General features: G+C 36.5%; 1 protein-coding gene across 1 annotated transcript in view; it reads left to right on the top strand.

The window, feature by feature from the left end:
• Positions 1–6,735: 6,735 nt before the first annotated feature.
• The window catches only part of erp27 (endoplasmic reticulum protein 27), an 8,051-nt gene continuing 1,337 nt past the window's right edge, over positions 6,736–13,449 (top strand). The window contains exons 1-6 of the mRNA XM_015397181.1: positions 6,736–6,793; positions 7,298–7,383; positions 10,736–10,873; positions 10,949–11,065; positions 11,424–11,549; positions 11,747–11,944. Of these exons, the coding sequence (XP_015252667.1) occupies positions 6,736–6,793; positions 7,298–7,383; positions 10,736–10,873; positions 10,949–11,065; positions 11,424–11,549; positions 11,747–11,944 (723 nt within the window). The remainder of the gene's footprint in view (positions 6,794–7,297; positions 7,384–10,735; positions 10,874–10,948; positions 11,066–11,423; positions 11,550–11,746; positions 11,945–13,449) is intronic.

Genomic DNA, 13,449 nt, shown 5'->3' with positions numbered 1-13,449 from the left:
TTTCCTTAGATAGAAAACTTTGAATCAATTTGACTGTATGATCTGGTTGAACTGTAAAGTGCGTTGAGATGACATGTGTTGTGAATTGGCGCTATATGAATAAACTGAATTAAATTGAATAGCATTAAACCTGGTGGTACTCCTCAAGTAATTGAGTATGTGTGTAGGGACTTTAATCTGTTTAGGCATGTCATGGGGACCTATGTCCTTATGGGGACCAAAATCCTGGTCCCCATTCTTCTCTTTGAGCCAGGGTTGGGTTTAGGACTTACTGTAGGTGTCAATTCAGTTTAGGTTAGGTGTAGGAATATGTTGATAATAGTTAGGGTTAGGGTCTGGGATAGGTCATATAAAATGAATGCAAGTCAATGAAAGATCCCGATATGTCATGAAAACAAAACTGTCTGAGTGTGTTTGCATGTGTGTGTGTGTGCGTGTGGTCTTGTTTTACCTACAATGTGAGGGAAGTATTTTGTAAAATATCCTACATGAGAAGACTTAAAGGTACATATGGAGACATTCAACTGGTCCCTATATGGTAAAGTTCTGTTCTTTGAGTTGGGGTTAGGATTAGGACTAAGGTGTGAATTCAGTTTAAGGATTAGGCACATCTTGGTAATAGTTAGGGTTAGGGTAAGGGTCTGGGTTAGGCCATATAAAATAAATGCAAGTTAATGAAATTTCCCCATATGTCATTAAAACAAAGCTGTGTGTGTGTGAGAAGGGAATTTTTTTGATTATAGTGATAATTTAAAGTGTTTTGATAGATTGTGTGCTCTCTGACACTATTGACATTTCATCAGCTGGTTGCATCCCAACAGAACAACCTCTTCCTATATTTAAATATGTTTTACATAAATAAAAATTAAAGTATTTACTTTTTTATCGTAATTACGCTGTTTCTCAGTGTAATGCTACTTTTATGCTCAGCCTATAATGTAACATAAATGCTTTTTATAATTGAGCTACACCCTTTGCTCATTTAGTGGGTGGAGGGGTTCAGATGCTTACACCCAGACACACATATAAAGAGGCTGTGGTAAAACTACAGAAGGGTGGAGGTTGTGTGAGTGAGGGTTGATAAACAACCTGGCTTCATTCTTATTAGCAGTAATCTGTTAGCCTCAGGCTCACCTGCATTACATCACTGATGTTTGAAGCTAAATCCTGCTCTCTATCTGCATGTAGTGTCAGCTCTGAGTGCTGCTGAGCTGGGACCACCCACGCTCAACATTATCAAGAAGGATTTGAAGCAATTTGAAGATGAACAAAAGACACAAGAGTTACATGAAACTGCTGCATTGTTGTTTATCTACAAATTAATATTTTGAAAGAGAATAGATGGTGGCACAGGGGTGCAACCTGTGTTCAGAGGCCTCGACCCTCGACATGGCCGTTTTGGGATAACACCTCGCCTGTGGACCTTTTCCACTTTGAACTAATTTTTTTTAATTAGACCATTTAGTTTTATAGATTTCATCACTGTTGCTCTTGCTTTATGAAATTTATTTCCCTGATGTGTTTGGTAAAACAAAATGAGGAAATCATGGACACCCTCTTTCTTCAATCGTTGGGACACAGACTTTATTATCCACTTGCCACTTTCATTATTAGATATTTTGTTTATTCATCCATCAAAGAATCCCATGTCAGTAACATGTGAGGCAAACATCCTATCTGTCATAAACCAGTGGTCTGTAGACCTTACAGTAACTATACTTTACAGCATGGCTGCCTGTGGGTTCTGGCGACCATGTGACCCGTTCTTCTAAGGCGCTCTATAAAGGAGCGGTGACAGATTGAGGACACCAAGCTCTTTCCAAGATCCATGTTTGTGGATGCCTTCTAATCTCTACGTCAGTTCATCTTTGGTAGACTATTTTCTCACTATCATCCCCTTTTATCCGATTAAATACGTAATAGCCAAGATTGTTCTATTCTTTAAGTATTGGTGATTTAATTCAATTATACAATCTTCATTTAAATGGTCTACATGCTCTTTCTAATTTTATTTTTTTACATTTCTAACTCTGTGTTATTGTAACTTGACTTGAACATTGTTTATGAACAGCATCAGCGTCATGAAAAATCCTGTGGAACATTGAGTTTAATTCCTGAAGGAGTTTGACAAGTTAGATTTATTCCTGTCCTTCCTGTTCTCTCCCTTTAGGTCTCTGGTGTTCCTTTGTGTCAGGAATGTTGTAAACAGCAGCTTCACTGCTGGCTCGGTATCGTAACTTTAATTACCGTCTGCTACATTTCAAAACATAAAGCCTGGAAGTTATTTATTTTGAGCAAGTTGAAGTGATAGAACGGACTGGACTAAATTGATTTAGTCCAGATTTTAGCTTATTTGGTTTGTTTGTTCTGAAAGATCACCAATAATTATAGATGCTTTCAGTAAATTTTTAAATTTGATAAATCTGATACAAACATAATTAAAGCTGCGCAGATACTATTTAATTAATGCTTATTTTCACATATTCTAGTAATGAATGCCTCATGACAAAGAATATAGATATAAAAATATATAAAATATAGAATATAGAAACCATCAAAAATGTGAATTTATTTGCTCCGCACCATCTGCCTCCTCCACAGGACTGACTTACAACCGGCTGCCTACATTTCCTTATAAATTACACTTAAATTTTCAGCGTTAAATCGATATCTCTATATTGTATACTGTTACTATTTACATTAAAATAAAATGTTTGGAGCTTTTATTTGGATCATTGACCCCTTCTTTAATTTGACTGCAAAGTGTATTTTATAATTGTTTCATAATTTTTTTCTTGTTGCGTTATCTTCCAGACATACAACATAATAATAATCATAAATCTAAATGTATTGCAGTTGATAGCCATTTTGAACCCCTTGTCCCAAAACACATCATCGCAGACCCATTCTAGAGAGGTTTAGATTACCACTAGCATACCACCTTTTTTGAGATATTTCATTAATAACTTTATTGATATGAGATATTTTGAAAACTGAATTCACACTTAAAATATCAGGAAAGTCATCCAGAATCAGTGGCATTTTAAATTGAGACCATAGTAACAAGTTACCCTAATAAATCAGTAACTCGGTTACTAACCTAATGTGTTACTATTAATAGTTATATTTTTTAAGCAATTTGCCCAACACTGCTCAGGGTTCAATATGACTCCTAATTTGATGCTACCACTTCTGTCCTCTGCTGCTGCTCTATTTAACAGGTCCTTAGAAATCAAACCTTTTAAAGATTCTTTATCTCGTTTTTTATTTTTTTGAAAATTCAACCCTAAGCACTATTAGTTGTTTTCTGCTATTCTTCCAACCCACCTGCCTTCACCACGACGCAACCACTCCCTGTCATTTACACAATACAAATATTTAGTTTATTTAAGTAGATATTTTGCAATTTTTACTTAATTCTAGATTTATTTTTTAGACAACTTTTTACTTTTATTCCTTACATTTTTTTATTTTTTTGCTATTATCTGTACTTTCTATTCCTTAAATTTTAAAGATAGACTTGTTAGTTTTGTTTTATTTAAGCTCATTTTCATTAAGGCCTGTCGGTATATAAAAAATAAAAAAAATCAAAATAATTTGTTAAATCCAGACAATTTTTTTATTTGTGGTTGGACTCGGTACTGCACCAACTTATTCGCCTTTTTCAAGACGATGTAAAGTTAAAATTGTCACTGTTACCATTAGTTATAAAACTAAGAAAATTAAGTAAAATGAAGTTATCATCCAGAATTATAGAAAAAAATTTCTTTGCATTACTTCTACTTTTATACACTTTCAGACTTTTACTTAAGTAAAAAGCATAAGATGATGCTCTAACTTCTGCAAAAGTGTTTTTAAACAGTAGAATTTATACTTCTACTTAAGTAATAAACAAATACAGGATTATATCCCCCAAGAGCAGGTGAAGGTTCTTAGTCATCCAGGTCATTCAAAAAAAAAAAAAAAAATATATAAAAAAAAAATCCACTAGACTTGGTTTCCAAGTTTAAAGACATTTTTTCTTCCCATCCAGAAAACTTTTTCAATTCAAAATGTCAGGAATAGCGTTGAGTTCAAGGTTTTATACAGTAGCCCAACAAAGCCTTGTTTATGTGTTGAAAACATCAACCAAGAGCAACTGCAGCATTAGCATCATGTCACCTTTGGTGATTAGGCTCCCCTATGGGCAGGAGCAGAATCAGAGACCTCCTGAGACTGAAAACCAGTTTTGCAGCTTAACCATTAGCTTTCCATTAACTTCCATTAATTTCCCCTTCAATTATATGGCCTAAACCAGCCCATTCTCTAACTAACACATGTCTGTCTAACCCTGTCACTATGCTACTAAAAGTGAAATACCAATTTGGGCGTGATTTTGATGAGGGGATTCCAATACGTCAAAATTAAAAGCTCTAAAAGATGAAATTTACATGATATATGTCCTTTATTCAACCCACTGGTGGCATGCATGCTTCCCATTTTCTTACCAAATTAGTCAATTCTTTCAGGGAACCATGGAGTATTTGATCTAAAGTATCAAAAATTTATTATCTGGATTCAAAGTGATTTTAAATATTAAGACAAATTTCCATGACCGAAGACAAATATTTGCAAAAATAAAATGTATTCTCTGAATGGTAAAGTCAGAAATTTGGAATAAATGTTTTAAATATGTGTTTCAAATTAGATTTTTTACACTTCTTGTGACATAAGTTTTAGGTCACAATGTAGCTGTAGAAAACTGAAATATCTACTCAATTTATTAGGATTGTGCTTAATTCAAAATTGCTTTGAACAAGAATATCCTTATATTTGTTTCTAAAACCTCATCATACCAGAGAGCTGAGACGCAATAAATACGTTCTGGGACATTGACAGATAGGATGTTGCTTTTTTTGTTTATTTCAGCAATATATTTGGAGGTGATGAAGAGGTTTGGTGCCTTTTTTATGTGATTTATTTATTTTTTTCTTCCTTTCTCTCTATGATTTAGAAAATTGCTTCCCTTCTCTCTTTTTGTATTTTTGTTTCTTTAAACTTCATAAAGTTTCCCACCAAACTTTCTCCTCCCTGCCTTAATGTCTGTTTTTAGAGGCCATTTCTAAAGCTCCCTCTGGATAAGTCAAAATAAGGCATGACAAAAATAACTTTCACAAGAACAGCCGCTTTTCCTTTAATTTTTTAGAGCATGAGTTTAGCTTTTAATAATGCAAACAAAGCCCATACGGTTCGCATCAAAATGTTCTGATTGTATTTTGAGCATCAAGAAGCTTTTTGATCTTTAATTCTATAAAAGGCTGTCGAGGGAATAAAAGGTATAACTACATCATTCATATCTTCTCTTGCTGTTTTTTTATGTTTTGCTGATAAATACTGTTTAGAATAAATCGTAAAATTGTCATTTTCAGCATTTAGTAAACCTTTATAGCTCTTCAACTATTTCAACTTAGCGGTTTATTTTTAAGTATTAATTTAGGAAATGTGGCTTACCTCTTTAATAAAAAAAAAAATAGAATTTAAAGAAGGACGTTACAAAATCAACATTAATTTATTTTCTTTTAGTAATTTAAGAAATATAAAAGAGGAATGTTCTCATTTGTTATGAATTCATTACAAGCGTTAATAGTTGATACATTAAAGGTTTGATGAGCTTTGTAGCATCTAGAAATGGTACAGAGGGAGAAACTTCACTTGAGGCGGACCACCATGATCTTCCTTAACATCTCTGCAGTGTTTCTCTTATTATTTCCATAGATCAGTAGGGGTACGGTGACGGTGTTGCCTCAGAAATAAATCGACAAGCATATACTGTAACTATCTTAAATGTTGAGAACTAACCAGAGGCCAACAAAGCCATGACATTGCTACATAATTATAGTAGTAGTCATAGTAGTCTTACTGTATTAGAGTATAGCTTCATAAAAAGTATCTCCAATTAAAATAAACACACAAAAAAAACATGGTTTGTGTTGCATGAAGGTCAATACATGGAATATGTTTCCATCAAGTGGTGAAAACAGAAAACTGCACTGTGGTTAAAATTGGTGCTTAACAAAAAGAATCCATAGAAGCTGTTTGCAACTTTCCTGAATGTTCTCTTTGACAAACTGAAGAAACGGATCCGTTGACAGAAGTGCAGCAGACAGTGTAATAGAAAACACCAGAGTTGGTCTGTCATCCCTATTAAAAGGTCTGGGTTCTGTTCAGTCCTATCTCTCCTCTGTTAGCTGGTTTGTTCTTCAGGGTTTTGCTTAGTTTAGCTTCAGCTTTATATCCCACATATTCACCCATTCACAGTGACTGATTTTACTGACTCCATTAACTAGACAAGTGTTTTCATTTTCCTTTAATAATGATAAAACAAATGTTTTTTTTGTTGTTGTTGTCCTTTACGTCTTTTTTTGTCTTTTCAGAGCTAGATTGTAACAATGATGAAATTAAATATGTTTTTTAATCGTTTAACTTTACGTTACGGGTTGATGCAGGGACCACGACACACATACACACACGTGTCTCCTGTGGCACAGTGACACGTCGTCTAAAACTGCTGATTGTCCAGTTTCTGAGGAACACCTGGCTGATTCCCACTGGGCTACCAATCACAACCCGTCCATGCTGCTGCTGTTTCTGCATCTGCCGTGTTGCAACCGAAGGAAAAGCCCACAGTGTGTCCCGGGCTTTCCTTTCTCGGCCTTCTCTTCATCTTCCTCCCTGTGATTGAAAATTGGTCAAAAAATGCTGGTCAATTTGTTTCTGACCCTTCTGGTGTCCTCTGCCATTGCCACAGACAAAGGTAAATTCCTTTACAAAATGTCATTTTTTTCAGTTAATCAACTTTGGTTAACACACTAGTTTTGTGGTATGTACGGTATATATAAATATATATATATACTTAACGAAAGTCTATACTTAACGAAGAGTATATATATATATATATATATATATATATATATATATATATATACACACACGTTAGCTGAAGGCTAACGTTAATATCTGTAATATCTGTTTGGAAACTTCTTATTTTTTCACAGTTTCAGCTTATTTTGTGTGGAGAAAAATGGCAGAAAAAAGTCTGTTCTGCTTGAAAAACATAGCGGTTTGCTTTAGGCATCTTTACTTTAAGTCAGTGGGACTACTTTACCTAATTAGCGCTAACAGAATAGAATAGAAGAGCAATAGAAAATCCTTTTATTGTCCCACAATGGGGAAAATGTTGTGTTACAGCTGAATTATAGCAAAGCCACTGATATTTTGCAGGTTGTTAATGTTGTGAATCATGTGTCTTTGTTTACAGAAAGTAGTCTACTGAGACTTGATGATACAAAATCTGTAAAGGCCTTCATCGATTCTGCTGAGGTGGTGGTCATTGGATTCCTGGAGGTCAGAGGAGTTAATGTCTTTAGAACCCACCTAATCTGTTGCTGTTTTTATACACATATTTTTACATTTCAGTTAAATCTTACTGAGTTGCATATCTTATTGATCTAAATATAATGCTTCCATGAACTGCCCAGTATTTTTTCTTGCTATAAACTTCCCTTTTACTGTTAAAACCATTAAATTTCTATGCTATTCTACTGATTTGCTTTTATTCTCTAATTATTTTGTGTTGCCTCTATGCCACTGCAATGCACTTTTTTATTTTTTTTCCTCATTAGAGCACTTTGAATTGTCTTGCCCACAAAATGTGCCATATACATTTTCAGTTAAAATCTGCATAATTAGATCCAGCTAGTCTTCAAGTTGTGAAACGTTGGTTGAGGAACATTATTGATCAAAGAGCATCACGAGGACTAAGGGACTGCAGAAGGATTAGGGAGATAGCTGTAGAGAAGATGAGACCAGAGAAAGGTTTTAAACCAATGAGCTGAATGATCTAGTAGAGTAATCTGTGTAGGGGATACAAGGGATAGGGACAAAGATTATCTTATCAGATTACACTGAAATAAACTTTTTGGTTAAAGTGCAAATTATATGTAGAAGGACGCTAATGCTGCACATTACTCTGTACACACAACTGCTCCTGTGAACCATGGTGATGGTAGTATCATGCTTTGGGATTACCTTATATGTCCTGCCAATCAAGAGATAAAACCTTTTACCTGTTAGATAACAAAAGATAACCAGAGCTACAGTTAAATGGTTTAGGTCAAAATGTATAGATGTGGTAGATTAGCCCCAAATTAAGGCAGAACACAGCTATGAACCTGTTGCTATATTTAAAGAGTTCATGTACATATACTCTTCATCTAGTCTGACTTAGGCTGACCTAAGTAACATGGAAGAGTGGAAAAAAAATATGGTCTTCATGTTTTTTAACAGTGTCCTGTCTGGCAATGTGGCAATAAGAATAATAGTCTTGATGCCAAAAAGAGCCCAACAGATTTTACTTTCACAATAGGAGCAGTACGGCTATCGCCATAGTGTTCCTCTTGATTTGTGCATATAAATCGCTTTATTATAATTATGCAGTGAGTTTTACAGATTATATGGACACTGCAATGTAATTAGAACAGGAAAGGAAAAACAGAAAAAAAGGAGAAAAGATGAAAGAAAGAGGAGATAAAAGGGAGACAATGACAAAAGTCTTCTGTCTGCTTCATCACCTGCAAAGAGATGTAAAAAGAACAGCACAACCAACAGACATGGTACAAGACATTCAATAAAATAACACCTAGATACTATTGCTGAAGTATAAGTAGTATATTTAATCTGACATGTATACTGTGGTCGCTGAAGGTAAGAATATGGGCTTTCTGTATGGAAGTGAATCTCTGAGTACCTGGAGGCAAGCAACTGTAGTTGTTTGTGAGAGTGCACTTGTGCAAATAAAGTTTATCCAAAGGAAGGGCAGGGCCCACGAGCCAGCAACCCCCCCCCACGCCGCCAACACCCCCCATCCTGTCCGTCCAAAAAAAGAAAAAAAAAAAAAAAAAAAAAAAAGAGGGGAGCAAACCCTGACCTGCCAAACCCATACGTACCATGCAGAACCCCCTCCCCGGACGAAGCCTGTTCCAGAGGCTGTCATGGACCAGAACTGAGACAGGGAGCCAGACCCGAAGCCCTTCTAACATCCACACCCCACCCTCGCCACACTCCACCCCCCACACTACACTAAGTGATGGATCAATCAAGGGAGCGCAGAGAGATCTGTCTGATGGGGATACAGATACTGTCTCAAGATGAAAATGATCCAACAACAGATCTCTCTACTGATTGATGCTGAGTTTTTCCTTACTTTTCCAAGGAGGATAGTTTTCTTTGCGATACATAATGCAGTGACAATTTTTTTTTTCCCAGAGAGCTTCTCACAAAGCCACCCAGCAAGCAAACTGATGGGGAAGGTGACATTTTACAACCCAGGCACAGTTTATGTAAATCTCTGAAAGGCTGCAGTTGCAGCAAGGGGTGGTTTTCCAAATCATCGACTCAAAAACCTGAAAAACAAATGCTTGCTTTACAGGTTGTACATGTGTCATTTCCTTTTGAATTGACATTTTGCTCTATTTTTGTTAGTTTTTTGCATAAATGCATACATTAAAGATGTAATAAAAGTTTTGCATGACGGCTCCGAAACAAAGTCATAATATAAAAACAATCTCATGTTGGCATGAACACAGCGAGACCTGGTTAAACAAAATAGAAAAGAGCAGGATTTCCATCCATCTATTTTCTCCCACTTATTCCATCAGGGTTGCAGTGGGGCCGGTACCTATCTCCAGCAGTCTATGGGCGAGAGGCGGGGTACACCGGGACAGTTAGAGACACACAGAGACATGCAACCATGCGCATACACACACACACACACACACACACACACACACACACACACACACACACACACACACACACACACCTAATGACAATAAGAGATGCCACTCACCTAACAGTCATGCTTTTGGACTGTGGGAGGAAGCTGGGGTACCCGGAGAGAACCCACACATGCATAAGGAGAAAATGCAGACTCCAAGCAGAAAGACCTCGGGCCAGGAATCGAACCCGGAACTTTCTTGCTGCAGGGTAACAGTGCAACAAACTGTGTCACCTTTCAGCCCAGAGGAGGACTTCAAGTTCCCAAAAGCAGTTATTTCCAATCTAATAGTTAGGGGTTGGATCACAAATAGATTTTGAAGAATGATAAACTTCCTGTCACCAAACCTTTGGCAGGAAATAGACAGTCGCCTTCTGTTCCAGCTTCTTTGATCAGACTCTGCATTCAGGGAAAGATGGCAGGCATAACAGGAAATAAATGCTAAGGCTTGTGGGATTGGCTCTGTAGACTTTCATCTCCACAACTGCAATGTGTAGGGAGGAGGCTCACAAGGAGGAGCGCGGGGGAGCGGGAGCATATGAGGATAGAACAGAGCTGGATGCTAGAGGCAACTTAAGACCAAAATATTGGAGCAGTGACTCACAGAGAATGATCACACGGAGGCTTCAAAATGAAAAATCAGATTGCCAAAGCTCATAAAAAGTGTCTCAAAAATAGAGATGATTCACTGCTCTTTGAGCTTCCTCCATTTTTGTCTTTTACTTTTCAATTTCTTTTCTCACCAACAGTCCCGAGTGTTTCCTGCAACCGCAGACAGTCTCGCTCAGGTTACATAAGGTTTATGGCAGATTGATTACAATTTCATGGAAGGCAAGCAGTAGTGGAATGAGTCGACGTTTTGAGCTGATGAATATAGATAGTGATATGAAACACTTGAAACTATCTTGCTCTGTCTTTCAGAACGAGGAGAATCGGGGCTATAAGGAACTTGTTGCAGCTTCACAGAAAGTCAGCTCTGTCCCTTCAGCTGTTTGCATGGAGAAGGAAGTGTGGGCTGACTTCAAAATTGAATCAGACACCATCATTCTCTTCAGAAAAGTACTTTATATCATTAATGGGTTTTATACATGTTCCTAATAAGGTTATGGTGATAAAATATGTGCTGTGATGCAGGCAGATAACAGTAAGGAGGAACTGGTTATTGCCAAGGCCAAGAAGTTGGATACTGATGGACTTGTGAATTTCATCTCCGTCAACGAGCTCAGATACATCACAGAATACAACCAGGTGGTAAGTACGGTTCTTTCAATACAGAAACATAACACTCAGCACTAATACAGCATATCTTGATAAAAATCAGAAAAATATACCAAATAAAGTTCAAACAATATGTAGAACACAGTTTTGCCTTTTCCCCCCAAAATGATGCCCCATATTTCCTAATGTATTCTGAAATGAAAGCATTGAACAAAAGATCAAGTAAAGGAAAAAAAACTTCAACATTTCATCCATTCCGTGGAACATTTTCTTTCTACTTCAGCAACATACATTGCTTTCAGTTGGTTGACTACCTAAATCCCTGAAAATAGTATGTTTGCCATGTTTGCAGTTTTGTGATGTTCTGTTTCCTCTCTTTTTGTCGTCCCAGACAGCCGTGGGCCTGTTCAATTCAGAGGTGAAGGCACACCTCGTCCTCTTTGCCAACAGGGGGAGTAAAGACTTCACAGAGCTCAAGGAGCGACTGGAGGCGCTGGCCCCTGAGTTCACTGGCAAGGTGATCGTAATATAGACTCTAGAGAAAAAGATATTCAGACCATCTGCACATTGTAGATGTTCAATACTTTCCAGCTCAATTATTTGGCTAAATTATGTAAAATCAAACCTCCAGTAGATTTCATTGACATTCTGTCCTCGACAAAAGAGGAGATCCAATTTGTGATGTCATAATGTCCTTAAAAACCTGCATTTCAGCTATTATTTGTGCTCATCAATGGAGGCGTAAAGGCCAATTACAAGTCTCTCAACTACTTTGGGCTGAAGTCATCGGACCTGCCTCGAGTTGGGTTATATGATGGGGATTCAGACATGAAGTGGCTCCTACCTGAGGGGGAAATTTCCACAGAGCGTGTGCGGGACTTCTGCCACTCATTTCTAAAGGGAGAACTGAAGGTGGGCCCTCATCAGAAGCTGGACCCTAAATCTTGTTGTAATATTTTTTTATCAGCCTGTTACAACTGTGATAATACAATAGAAATTTATATCACTCATAAAAAAACTCACACAAGGGAGAAAAATTAATGAGCAGAAGAAAGGTACAGTATTAACTGCTTCTACCTTTTAAACATCCAAAAGCTGTGCAAAGGATTATTAGCAAAACAGTTCAATTTCCTTTTTTTTCTTTAATAGCTCAATTTCTCACCAAATGATATATAAAGACATCTGACAAGACAAAGACAATTCTTATCAAATTGTATGGAATCAAATTCTGTGCAATTGCAGCTGATCAACCAGACCTAATTCATTACACCAATATATAATCATACATTCATTTTTCTATCCACATGCAGAGGCGGGTAGCGTACCCAAAAAAATGTACTCAAGTAAACTGGATAAGTAGTTACCAGAGAGACAGACAACAATTTGTGAAGATGGGAGATTATGGGTCTGAATGTTTGGGCATTGCTTGTGGTGTCCCCCAGGGGTCAGTGTTGGGACCAAAGTTATTTTTATAATATATCTATGATATTTGTAAAGTATCTCAAGTATTGAATTTTGTATTATTTGCAGATGATATAAACATATTTGGATCAGGGGACAGCTTACAGCAACTCTTGAAATGAATCACTTCAGAATTAAAGAAAATAAAACAATGGTTTGACATAAACAGGTTATTAATAAATTTGAGTAAAACTACATTCATGGTATTCTGAAACTGTAAGTCTAAGCATCAAGCACAAATACAGATAGAGGGGGTTAACATAGAAAGAGTACATGAAAATAAATTCCTTGGAGTGATCATAGATGACAGGATTTGCTGGAAGCCTCATATAAAACACATCAAAACCAAACTGTCCAGAAGTATTTTAGTCCTAGCAAGAGCTAAGTACATTCTGGATTCCAAAGCACTTCACATCCTATACTGCTCACTACTGTTACCTTATTTGAATTACTGTGTAGAGGTGTGGGGAAACACTTATCAACACTCACTACAGCCACTAGTCATAATGCAACAAAGAGCAATAAGAATCATTCACAACGCCGCACTTCGGGATCATACAAACGCATTATTTCTAAAATCTAAATTGCTAGAATACCAGGATTTAATAGAATACCCAATTGCGGTATTCATGTTCAAAGTAAGACATAGCCTAATGCCTGGGAATATCCAAAAGATGCTCTCTGAAAGGGAGGGAGGGTACGATTTAAGGGGAAGGGGAAATTTTAAGACTAATAGATGTAGAACAACAAGAAAAAGATTATGTTTAGCAATTTGTGGAGTTAAATTGTGGAACAAACTAAATGAGAACCTAAAGAAATGCCCAAACATATTCCTTTTCAAAAAAGGAATTATTTTCAAAAGGTATAGAGAAGCATTGTAGAAAGTTTTGTTTGTGTTTTTTGTTTTGTTAATTTGTATATATGTATGACGGTATATGTGTATACATATTTATGTA

The sequence above is a fragment of the Cyprinodon variegatus genome, unplaced genomic scaffold, assembly GCF_000732505.1.
Source record: "Cyprinodon variegatus isolate N-32 unplaced genomic scaffold, C_variegatus-1.0 Scaffold843, whole genome shotgun sequence".
Taxonomy (NCBI): Eukaryota; Metazoa; Chordata; class Actinopteri; order Cyprinodontiformes; family Cyprinodontidae; genus Cyprinodon; species Cyprinodon variegatus.
The sequence above is the reverse complement of the archived record's forward strand: the minus strand, read 5'-3'. Positions and strand labels throughout refer to the sequence as shown.